A 13,052-nucleotide genomic window follows, 5' to 3' on the forward strand; every position below is an offset into this window, starting at 1 on the left:
TTATATTCTCCTACCTTTTGTCTCAACTGTACTACATGGTTGTCATCCTTGGCTGTAAGATAGAGGGAGCGAACTTGATTTTGCACATTGCTATAGAAGGTTGTTTCCCAAAACTGTTGGTTAGTCCAGATAGGATGGTCTTGCACACAGGTGTAAGCAAACTGACTAACTCCAGGTGCTAATTTCTGAAAGCAAAACACGTGCAAATTTGACAAATTAGTCCTAATATTTAATTTCCTTTAAAGGCTATGGGTTCAATATTGAAACATATATATAATGTCAGTTGTACAGACTGAAATATGCAGTATATACCATCTTTTCTACTGCAATATGGGAAACAGAAATTATCTCCAGTTCTGTGGCATTAAAGAAATTAATATACAGGAAGCTTGTATACAAATCTAATGCCAGTACAAGGCATGGCTTTCTTGATTCACAGTAGAAAAATGAGTCTTAAGAGGAAGAATTCTGTGATAATAGCAGAGAACACATTTCTAATATAAAACATTTTCCTTGCCAACAAATACAGTATTTTTAATAACCTAGTCCTACAACACAGAAATCAGTATTTAAACAGATGAAAATTATTTATTTTATTCAAAAGTCAGAACTAGTTATGAAAGTTAAAATAACTTTAACTTGCAACTGAGACCTTCCAATAAGCTGCATTTGTTGCAATATCAGAGGATTAGATAAATTGTTCTCTTCATTGTTATCTACCACACTGTATGACCCAAATCCAGCTCCTGAAAGAGTAATAAATGGGGTATGTTCTTTGAAGTGACAAGGGTCTGGATCCCTATAAAGTCTCAAACAAAATCAAAATTGTTACAGCATTACTCATTATGAATACACTGGTTTTTTTAAGTAGGTCTACTTACTTAGGTGGCACTAGTCTCCCAGTGAATTGTTTAATATTCTTGATAACCACATACAATGAAAGGAAATTTATTTCAATGAACCAAATAATGAAGAATGAAATCTTCTATCATAGGTTCTTACTTTTTGAGAAAAAGGCCACAGAAAAATTTGTGTTGTATACTACATATAGCAAAGAAGCAGGTAAACTAAATACCTGCTTACTGTTATTTCTACACTAGAACTGAAGAATAAAGTACACTCTGGGTGCCTCACTTGATGACTTCCACTCAGAATACTACCCATGCCAGAAATATACACTATATATAGAAGTTAAATTTTACTTCAATGATTGTGTTGCAAGCCACTTTCCTTTAGAGCATAATTATGCTTCATTTAATATTTACAATTGTACACAACAGCCAGTATACATAATACTTCCTTAGCAGGCACTCCGGTGTTCAAGTGGAAGGCTAGAAAATTACAACTGAAAATTTTAAATTCTGTTTTGCAGATTTCTGGTTTTGCAATTCTTTGAACTGTGTTTTCCACACTATGTTTTTCCAAGTCACCATGAACAAAAAGTTCTGATCATGTGCCATGTATTCATTCCCTATCGAAGACAAGGTCCTTTGAAATGGTACGGTTGAGGAAATAGTATGTGACATGTTACTAAAATTTATCCAATTGAAATTCCTTCTCATGAACAACCATCAAAAAGTGAGAAATGTAATTTTTATTTAATCATGCAGAATTTAATCAAAATTTCTTGGCAACCTGTTAAGAAATCTAAATATGTGGAAGATTCAAATTATATTAAATGTGACTTTGTTTATTCAATACAGATTGAAACAGAAGACAGCAGGTTTAACAGATTCCCAAGTTTCAGCTGTGGTATAGTTTATGGTAGCTTACAGGAAATCATAACCGATTGCACAGTAATGGCTCCCATGCTTGATCTAGCTGTTAAGTCGCAGAACAGGACAGCTCAAAGTGTCCTACTGATCTCTGTATTGACTACTGGGCATCCCCTGAAAAAATCTCAGGCATACAAAATATACACTAACTCATGAGTATGTCAAGCCTGTTAATTAGCAGGACAACTGACTGTACAGGAAATTGAGTCTCTGAATTGTAAAAAATTAGAAAATGTTAAAACAAAATATATAAAGGAGGACTACCTCTATCCCCCTGTAAAGCTACCTTCCTTACAGTCTTTATTCTTTAAGAGCTGTACACATTTCATATTTTTCACCATTGGCAGTTGTTTATACAGCTAGCTTAAAATGGCTTAATTTATTCAGCTGTGGTAATTAACACAGGGCCCACTGTATGGATCTGGCCCAATCATTCACCTAACTCAAAATCCAGATGCACAAAACTTGTGTTACAGAGGTATGGGGACAACAGGTAAATAACAGAATATAAATATGGACAACACATCTTGAAAGCTACAGTTAGTGCTAAAGCCATAACATGGCTTTTACTTTGATTTCTTCTCCTTTTTTTTTCACCAGCAGTAATTCCCAGTCATAATACAGCTGCAAAAAGGAGATATGATATAAAGAAAAAAAAAAGGAAAAGGAGGAACAAAAAGGAAAAGGAGAAAAAAAGGAAAAGAAAAAAGGAAAAAGGAGAAAAAAAGGAAAAGGAGAAAAAAAAGGAAAAGGAGGAAAAAAAGGAAAAGGAGAAAAAGAGAAAAAAGGTAAATGTGTGTTCAAGCCTAGCTAGTTGGTATAGTTAACTCATGCCAATTTGTGCACTGAATGCCATACCTTTGGTGTGATTTGACTATCAACCTGACCAGCTGCTTTTGATGTCTCAGCCCAAATCAGGTAACTGTGTAATCTAGGTAAAAAGGGGGTGACCTTTGGAGCTGTCTGTGTGATAGTTTAAATGAGCATTGAAGTGGAAATTGTTAACAAGCAACAGAAAATGAGTTAACTTCTGCAAAGGACACCGAGTTGTTTCAGAAGAATAATGGTACTTAAAAGAACCAAAACACTCTCCTCTCAAATTATGTATGAAACAGACATTACCCATATCAAAATCGTGAATTACATTCTATAGTTTGTGGAAACACATGGCAGATTTGGGACTTGCTATGTGTGACTACATGCAAGTTCCTGAATTCAGGAATTATCTTTCCATTATTTCCACCTCACTGAGTGGCACTGGATAACACCTGCCTAGAATTTTTTCTATGTTTCCTGACACTGTGTATTTCTGATTCTGAAAATTATACTTGCGGCTCAGTATACAATGGGCACCAACTCCAAGAATCCCAAACTTACTGTGAGGTGCAGGTCCCCAGAGAGCTTCTCTGTGACATTATAGGATTGCTTGTTTCTGGAAAAAAACCCCATGCTTTCTGCTGATCACTCATCAGTCATCCTTTACACCACAAAAGCTCAAAGAAGAAAGCAAGTTTATTCTACCAAAGTAAAGGATCCAATTAATCCAGTTATTGATTGTGAAGTTGGAAAGAGGGTTACAAAACAAACAGTAATAAACTGAATATAAACATACTCTCTTCTCACAGGACTTTGCTGCATGTCTCTTGGCTATGGAAATGAAGGGGCGAACTCAACAGTAGTCCATTTTTTGTGAGTACTATACTACTTCAGAATTAAGCTGGATTTCTGTCTCCAACTTACATCCTGGGTTATTGGTTTGGATATTTTTCATAAGAAGGGGAAGGAAAAGACTTGATAAGGAGGTTGCTGCTGCATGCAAAGAATAGCTTCCTCCTCAGCTCCTCGAGGAATCACTGAGCTATGGTTATCTGCTTGACCTCTGTGAGACAGCTGTTGCAACACCTGTGAAATTACCCACTGATCTTCTTTGCATACCAGCAGAGATCACAGCACTTCCTCTTCTGTATTGGTTAAGGTCTCCTTGGAAGTCTGCAAGTGTACACTTATAGATCATTGAGGACATAGTGACATTGCTACTTTAAAGGGTTACTCCCCATCTAGGAGCTGTTTATATAGACATTCAGTCATTTACCATCTATTGCATATCATGAATAGGTATCACCTACTGTAGGCAACATGCTGCCCCTCCCCAAGGCAATGTAAACCAAGTTCTGCATATGAACGTATTCCATGAGCCAGTCCTGCATTCGGATCTGTGGTACTAACCTGGTAAATTCAGAAAGGCCTCAAAGAAGTCCCACAGGATCAACCTACATAGATTGACCTGCAGGAGTGAGGCTTATCTATATATTACCTGCAGACAACACTGCATCACACCATCCATATATATCAATATTTATCACAGCATGCATATACTCAAACAAGTACAAATGTATATGAATATGTTTTCAGGTCTGACTGAGCAATACATGGATAACATCAGTCAAAAAATTCAATTCAATAAATGGTTTTCCCATTTGGTCTAAAATATAAACTTATACCCACATGTATTGTACACACAAATGTGTGGAAGGGTCACAAAGGCAATAAAGAACTGTGAAGCTTCTGTTACTATTTTTTCGTTTTGATTTTTACTGCTTTAGAACAAAAAGACGAAATACTAAATCAAGCTTCTTCTCCAACCTGAAATCCTCAGCGACAAAAAAGAAAACAATCTGCCTCCTCTCCTACCTTCAGAAAGCCACCAAACATGACTGGACTCAAGACTGATACTTTAAAATACTTTAAAGTGTGAATAGGAAAGTGGTTCATTACACTGTTTATCTATTATTTCACCATGAAAAATAAAATAAAGGCTAATTCACTTATAGTTCAGTGCTACCAAAACACAGACAGGTCCATTAAACCAGCAGAGGGCAATAGAATTCTAGAATTTTGCAGAATTGGGATGTAAATCTGGACAGAGATTTATTGTATACATTTTCTGGCAAAAGTGACTTAAACATCTAACTACTCATGATCTTTAATCCCAGATTCCTGCAGATGATGTATAATTACTGTACATTACTTAAAGCCATACAGACTATCTCAGATTTCTACATAGATGTAACAAGATAGACAGATATATGCTAATACAAAGTTACATAAAACATTAAATAATGCACCATAACATACTCCTCCTTTCTCCAAAGAGAGAACAAAAAGATATACTAAGTTCTGTTATACACGGAACACGCTAAGGAAACTTAAATCATCTAGAATGAAGGATGTTAAGAACCCACAAAAAAGAAAAAAAAAGAAGACATTATCATACCAGAACTTCACAGTTCTAAATAAAGTTAAGTTCCAAGAAGTGGATAAGAAATATGCTGATTTTTCCCCCAGTCTACCATACATTAAAATATTCTTTTAAAAATATAACTTCATTATAGATATTACCATGACTCTATTCACCAAGGTTTAAATCCATTAGTTAAGTTACAGATTTCACAAATTCTCATTTGCAGTGTTGAATCTATCTGATGAGTTTTTGAAATTGTGACACAGCTATTTTGAAAATCTTCTAAAATATCACCATATTACTTTGGCATTAGGTGGCTCAGCAGTGAGTGTGCACCCGTGTGACTGTATTGGAATGGTGATATTGGCCCTACTCCCAAAAATAACTCCCCAGAAACAAAGTTGTTATTCAGGTCTATGCTCAGAAGCAAATAAACCCTGTAAATCTCAAGTTTATGCTTTTATTTATATTCAGATAGTGGTTCTTAGAATTATTGTTGACCTAAAGCTTAAAGCTTAAAGCCCAGTGTGCTGGTTTTGGCCGAGAAGGGGTTAATTCTCCTCATTATGGGGGGTTGGCTGCCTTTCCAGCAGAGCGGCGGGGGGCTGGGAGGGGCAGGGCCATGGTGGGGGTGGCTGACCCCGACTGGCCAATGGCAGGTTCATTCCATACCATGTGACACCATGACCAGTATATTAAGGGGAGGCAGTTTGTGGCTTGGGAGTGGTGTGGTGTTGGGTTGGTGGGTGGCTGTGTTGTCTGTGGTTTGTTTTGGTGGTAATTCTCCTTCCCCCCTTGCTTCCCCCCCACCTGGGGTTTTGTGCCTCTCGTTGTTCTCCTTTACATTGCATTTCTGTTGTTGTTTCTTTTAATTTTAATTATTAAACTGCTCTTATCCCAGCTCATGAGCGTTACCCTTCTGATTCTCTCCCCCATCTACCGGTGGGGGACTGAGCGAGCGACTGTGTGGGGCTGAGCTGCCGGCTAAACCATGACAGCCTTTTTGGCGCCCAATGTGGGGCTCAAGTGTTGGAGATAATAACAGCTGCTGGTCACAGCACCATGTTGTCCTTTTTGCAGTTGGTGTTAAAGATTGGTGTTGGTTTGTTTAGTCTGCTGTGGTTAGTAACATTTTCCCTATGAGATTTGTTATGCAAACACTTGTTTTCAGGTTTATCTAGTATTTGGGGTTTTGGCTGAAACCGTTACTGTACTTTGGATACCACCTTGTTGAGGCAATTAGCAATTATACCTCCTCCTCTGAGAGATTTTATATGGAGGAAATACAGAATATCTTTGCAACTTTGTTCTATGATGCCTCTGCCTCTATTACAACAACCTTTTTGTATCTTGAACATCCTTGGGTGGTTAAGGTGCACTTGTTAGTTTTTGGGCATGTTGTTTTGGTTTTGACTAAGCAACTTCAGAATATCACCCAGAAATCTGCCCCAAGGCCTGATAGTTACGAGTGGCAGGGCATGTGGGATAGCATGGGCAAATACCTAGGGCAGTGGGCACCCCAGTTTCACCCCCAAACAAGTGCAGAATCCTGAAAAACTAGTAGAATATTTGGAGAAAGTATGTTGTTATGCTGGGAACTCCAGAGAGACACAGATAACTGCAACATGCTGGGGCCTGGCCCATGCATACTGAGCCGTGATCAACAGTATTCAGTGCTCCCAAGGGGAAGAGAATGTCTCTGGATTGAAAGGCAAAGTGATAGGCACTGCGGCCACTCAAACCCCCAGGACAAGTACTGGAGCTGGCTCAGAGAATCAACCCGTACCAGTATCAGTTGTCCCCATACACAAGATGAAATATTGGAAGTGGACGTCAACTCATTTGGAACGGGATGATGAAAAAGCAGGGACGTCATGAGGAGAGGAGGCAGAAGTCACAAATGAAATAGAGACCACCCGATCACTGTCCTTAAGCGAGTTGCGAGATATGTGAAAAGATTTCAGCCTTTGTTCAGGTGAGCACATTGTCACCTGGCTGCTCCGATGCTGGGATAACGGGGCCAGTAGTCTGGAATTAGAGGGAAAAGAAGCCAAACAACTGGGATCCCTTTCTGGGGAAGGGGGTGTTGACAAAGCAATTGGAAAAAAACCACAAGCCCTCAGCCTCTGGAGGCGACTCCTGTCTGGAGTGAAGGAAAGGTATCCCTTTAAAGAATATGTTACATATCGCCCAGGAAAATGGACAACCATGGAGAAAGGCACCCAGTATCTAAGGGAATTAGCTGTGCTTGAGGTGATTTATGGTGACCTGGACGATCAACAGTCATCCAAAGATCCAGATGAAGCACAGTGCACAGGACCCATGTGGCAGAAGTTTGCATGGAGCACACCATCCTCGTATGCAAACTCATTGGCAGTAATGTCCTGGAGAGGGGACGAGACACCAACAGTGGCAGAGGTGATTGATAGACTCCAGGATTACGAAACAAATATCTCTTCCTCGCTAGTCTCTGCTGTGGAGAAACTATTGCAAGAGGTCTAACAACTCAAAGAAGATATGTCCTGCTCCCCACCTCTACAGAGTTAGGAATCAGCGTCCTTGCGTCCTTTGGCTCAAAGGAGAGGATACACACCATGGGCCACCCTATGGTTCTACCTGCATGACCACGGAGAGGACACGATGAGGTGGGATGGCAAGCCTACCTCGACCATAGAGGCACGAGTATGTGAACTGCAAGGAAGAACAGTCACTCAGGGAGGCTCTTCCAGGAAAACTGCTGCTCCAGTTTCCAGTGAGCAAGTCCCCAGACAGAGGAGTAGAAGTGCTGATTTTATTTCCAAGCGTAATAGAATGACTCTTGATTCACATTTACAGGAAGTGAGTTGTGAATGCCATGATCAAGACTAGAGAGGTCCTGCCTCCAGCCAGGTGGAGGAAAGGGATAACCGGGCTTACTGGACTGTGTGGATCCGATGGCCTGGCACGTGCGACCCACAGGAGTATAAAGCTTTAGTGGATACCAGTGTACAGTGCACCTTAATGCCATCAAACTACATAGGGGCAGAACCCATCAGCATTGCTAGAGTGACAGGGGGATCCCAAGAGCTAACTGTATTGGAGGCCAAAGTGAGCCTAACTAGGAATGAGTGGCAAAAGCACCTCATTGTGACTGGCCCAGAGGCTCCGTGCATCCTTGGCATAGACTACCTCAGGAGAGGGTATTTCAAGGACCCAAAAGGGTACTGGTGGGCTTTTGGTGTAGCTGCCTTGGAGATGGAGGAAATTAAACAGCTGTCTACCTTGCCTGACCTCTCGAAGGGCCCTTCTGTTGTGGGGTTGCTGATGGTCAAAGAACAACAGGTGCCGATCGCCACCACAACAGTGCATCGGCAGCAATATTGCACCAACCGAGACTCTCTGATCCCCAACCATGAGCTCATTCACCAACTGAGGAGCCAAGGAGTCATCAGTAAGACCCACTCACCCTTTAACAGTCCCATATGGCCAGTACGGAAGTCTAATGGAGAGTGGAGACTAACAGTAGACTATCGTGGCCTGAATGAAGTCACTCCACCGTTGAGTGCTGCTGTGCCAGACATGCTAGAACTTTAATACGAACTGGAGTCAAAGGCATCCAAGTGGTATGCCACAACTGATATCGCTAATGCATTCTTCTCAATCCCTCTGGCAGCAGAGTACAGGCCACAGTTTGCTTTCACTTGGAGGGGCATCCAGTACACCTGGAATCGACTGCCCCAAGGTGGAAACACAGTCCTACCATTTGCCATGGACTGATTCAGACTGTACTGGAACAGGGAGAAGCTCCAGAATACCTTCAATACATTGATGACATCATTGTGTGGGGCAAAACAGCGGAAGAAGTTTTTGAGAAAGGAGATAAAATAGTCCAAATCCTTCTGAAAGCTGGTTTTGCCATAAAACAAAGTAAGGTGAAGGGACCTGCACAAGTGATCCAGTTCTTAAGAATCAAATGGCAAGATGGACGTTGTCAGATCCCAATAGATGTGATCAACAAAACAGCAGCCACGTCTCCACCAAGTAGCAAAAAGGAAACACAAGCATTTTTAGTGGTTGTGGGTTTTTGAAGAATGCATATTCCACATTACAGTCTGATCATAAGCCCTCTCTATCAAGTGACCCAGAAGAAGGATTTCAAATCGGACCCTGAGCAACAACAAGCCTTTGAACAGATTAAACAGGAAATAGTTCATGCAGTAGCTCTTGGGCTAGTCCGGGCAGGACAAGATGTAAAAAATGTGCTCTACGCTGCAGCCGGGGAGAATGGCCCTACCTGGAGCCTCTGGCAGAAAGCACATGGGGAGACCTGAGGTCGACCCCAAGGGTTTTGGAGTTGGGGATACAGAGGGTCTGAAGCCTGCTATTGGCAGCATATGAAGGGGTCCGAGCTGCTTCAGAAGTGGTTGGTACTGAGGCACAGTTGCTCCTGGCACCCCGACTGCCAGTGCTGGGCTGGATGTCCAAAGGAAACGTTCCCTCTACACACCATGCAACTGATGCTACGTGGAGTAAATGGGTTGCACTGATCACCCAGCAGGCTCGAATAGGAAACCCCAGTCGCCCAGGAATCTTGGAAGTGATGATGGACTGGCCAGAAGGCAAAGATTTTGGATTATCACCAGAGGAGGAGGTGACACGTGCTGAAGAAGCCCCACTCTATAACAAACTGTCAGAAGATGAAAAGCAGTATGCCCTGTTCACTGATCGGTCCTGTTGCCTTGTGGGAAAGCACCGGAGATGGAAGGCTGCTGTATGGAGTACTACATGACAAGTAGCAGAAACTGCCGAAGGAGAAGGTGAATCAAGCCAGTTTGCAGAGGTAAAGGCCATCCAGCTGGCCTTAGACATCGGTGAATGGGAAAAATGGCTAGTGCTCTATCTTTATACTGACTCCTGGATGGTGGCAAACGCCCTGTGGGGCGGGTTACAGCAGTGGAAGCAGAGCAACTGGCAGCGCAGAGGCAAACCCATCTGGGCCACCACATTGTGGCAAGATATTGCTGCCCGGGTAGAGAACCTGGTTGTAAAGGTACATCATGTGGATGCTCATGTCCCCAGGAGTCGGGCCACTGAAGAACATCAAAACAACCAGCAGGTAGATCAGGCTGCCAAGATTGAAGTGGCTGAGGTGGATCTGGACTGGCAACATAAGGGTGAACTATTTCTAGCTCGGTGGGCCCATGACACCTCAGGCCATCAAGGGAGAGATGCAACATACAGGTGGGCTCATGATCGAGGGGTGGATTTGAGCATGGATTTTATTGCACAGGCTATCCACGAATGTGAAACATGTGCCGCAATCAAGCAAGCAAAGCGGGTAAAGCCTCTGTGGTATGGGGGACGATGGCTGAAATATAAATATGGGGAGGCCTGGCAAATTGACTATATCACACTCCCACAGACCCGTCAAGGCAAGCACCATGTGCTTACAATGGTAGAAACAACAACTGGCTGGCTGGAAACATATCCTGTCCCCCACGCCACTGCCTGGAACACTATCCTGGGTCTCGAAAAACAAGTCCTGTGATGACATGGCACCCCAGAGAGAATTGAGTCAGACAACGGGACTCATTTCTGAAATAACCTCATAGACACGTGGGGCAAAGAGCATGGTATTGAGGGGGTGTATCACATCCCCTATCACACACCAGCCTCTGGAAAAATTGAACAGTACAATGGACTGTTAAAAACTACACTGAGAAGCCTCCCAACCCATGGAAGATAAACTGTGAAACAAGCGAAGTGCAGCAGTGATGGAACGATGACTGACTCGGTATGCAGCAACCCAACGCCACACACACCACCTCTCCCACCCTGAATGATTGATACGACAGATGGAGCCCAGAGTCATGGACTGGGTGAACTCGATGGGCATTTTAATGGACATTTTACAGGGAAGGTCCATAAACTAAGGGAATGATGTCTGTGTATTATGTTAAAGGATGGGAAGGGGAGGGGTGGTGGTTGGTAAGGTTGTATTGGATCGTATGGGACCTGGGCGTGGTGTAAATGGTATGGAATAAGGAGTGGAGAATGTGCTGGTTTTGGCTGAGAAGGGGTTAATTCTCATCACTGTGGGGTGTCGGCTACCTTTCCAGCTTCCTGCACGGGGGGGGGGGGGTGGGGGGGGTGGTGGTGCGCTGGGAGGGGCAGGGCCAGGGTGGCTGATCTCGACTGGCCAATGGCAGGTTCATTCCATACCATGTGACATCATGACCAGTATATTAAGGGGGGACAGTGGCAGCGTGGGAGCAGTGCAGGGTCGGGTCGGTGGGCGGTGAGCGGCTGCGGCGCGTGCGGTTTGTTTCGGCGGTTCGTTCCCCTCCCCCCTCCGGGTTTCACACCTCTCGTTGTTCTCCTTTACATTGCATTTCTGTTGTTGTTTCTTTTAATTTTAATTATTAAACTGCTCTTATCCCAACCCACGAGCGTTACCCTTCTGACTCTCTCCCCCATCTACCGGTGGGGGAGTGAGCGAGCGACTGTGTGGGGCTGAGCTGCCGGCTAAACCACGACACCCAGTTATTACAGCATCTAAGTAATCCCAAAAAGGGTAATAACGTAATTCTTTTTAAGTTCTTCTGTCACTTCATTCTAGTAATTCTTTAATTACTATTTCCCTTCTCCTATGGCAGTTTTCTCTGTCTTCAGTGTAGAATTATCTCTGAAGTTCTCTCAATGTACAGCATTCCCTTATCTGAAGAACCTATTAAAATAACAGTTCTCAAGTAGTCCTCAACAACAGGATGAGCAAAATAGTCAGAAAGATGTAAGAGTACAATACAGAAGATAAATTGCAAATTAATAGAAAGATTGTAACAGTAATGGATCTCATCTTGGCAATAAAAATTATATATACTACATGGTTCAGAAGGTGAAAGAGAGAGGATGGGCAAAACCGAGAAAAGCATCATGAAGAATTGTAAAAGGACAAGAAACCTGAACTTATTGCACTTTGAGAAGTCATTTGGGAGATTAAATGAAGGTGCAGTGTGACTAACAGGCAAAGAAAATGATTGCGGAGGTGCTGGATGCAAGTGCATTACAGAGCAGGATATTGTAAGGAGGACTTCTGCCAAATTGTAAGATCCAGATACAGCATGAGCAGTGTGTGAGGAAGAGGAGAGCCTACAACACCTGCCTAGTAAATTCTTATTGGCAGGAGTGCTTTGAACTAATAACAAAGAACTGATGTGGTATTCACAAGTTCAGAAAGCCAGGGATGAATCAGAGGAAGTGAAGAAGAGCATCCTAACAAGAGTTTCAACTGTAGGAACTATTATGAAGCTTAAAGAAGCAGCAAGTGGATAAAATGCAGGGATGTGGATGAAAACAAGAGTAGCAGATACAAACTTCAATTATGGGCTTGAATAACTGGGTGAAGAATAATGTGTATGAGTGAAGGGGAAAACCATAAGACAGGAAAGCATTTGTGACACCCCAATTCTTTGGCCACATCCAGTTTAAACTGTTGATGAGACACCTAGGAAGGCAACACAGAAATTCACACAAAACCAGGTACTATACACAAATATATCAGCAACTTATCTTCCCATCTGTAAGCATTTGCTCTGTTCTGGAAACATAAAACAATGCTGCTTGAATCATGATAGATTATAATGCTCCAATGAAACTGAATTCAATAAAAGGAATTGTGTTTTCATGCAGAAAATTAAGTTCCTTGTACTGGAATAAGGATGTAGTGATCAGGAGGTGAAGTTGAACTTACAGATATGGAAAATGTATGGGACTGTTTCTTCAGCGTTACATTCCTTCACTTTAAGGTTAGAAACCTTACCAGAAGTTTTAATTAAACCACCAGAAATTCTTTCATAGTGAAAATTCTAAATGAAGCAGTATTTACATAACACTGCAGTCCCTCCTAGAAATAACAACAATGTAAAGAGATGGGCTATAACTAAAATTGTTACAGTCGAACTAGAGGTCCATACCACTGCTAGAAAATGAGTTCAAGTAGAATCAGGAATAGTTACAAATTATGTAATCCAGTGCTTGTGGAAATACAATGGAAAGGT

General features: G+C 42.1%; 1 protein-coding gene across 8 annotated transcripts in view; it reads right to left on the minus strand.

Moving 5' to 3' along the window:
- Positions 1-13,052, minus strand: part of SBF2 (SET binding factor 2) — a 288,417-nt gene that overhangs the window by 60,441 nt on the left and 214,924 nt on the right. For all 8 annotated transcript variants that reach the window (XM_064452705.1, XM_064452699.1, XM_064452704.1 and 5 more), the window contains one exon: positions 15-185. In XM_064452705.1, coding sequence (XP_064308775.1) covers positions 15-185 — 171 coding nt within the window. The remainder of the gene's footprint in view (positions 1-14; positions 186-13,052) is intronic.

This window comes from Phalacrocorax carbo, chromosome 5 (genome assembly GCF_963921805.1).
Source record: "Phalacrocorax carbo chromosome 5, bPhaCar2.1, whole genome shotgun sequence".
NCBI classification, from domain to species: domain Eukaryota; kingdom Metazoa; phylum Chordata; class Aves; order Suliformes; family Phalacrocoracidae; genus Phalacrocorax; species Phalacrocorax carbo.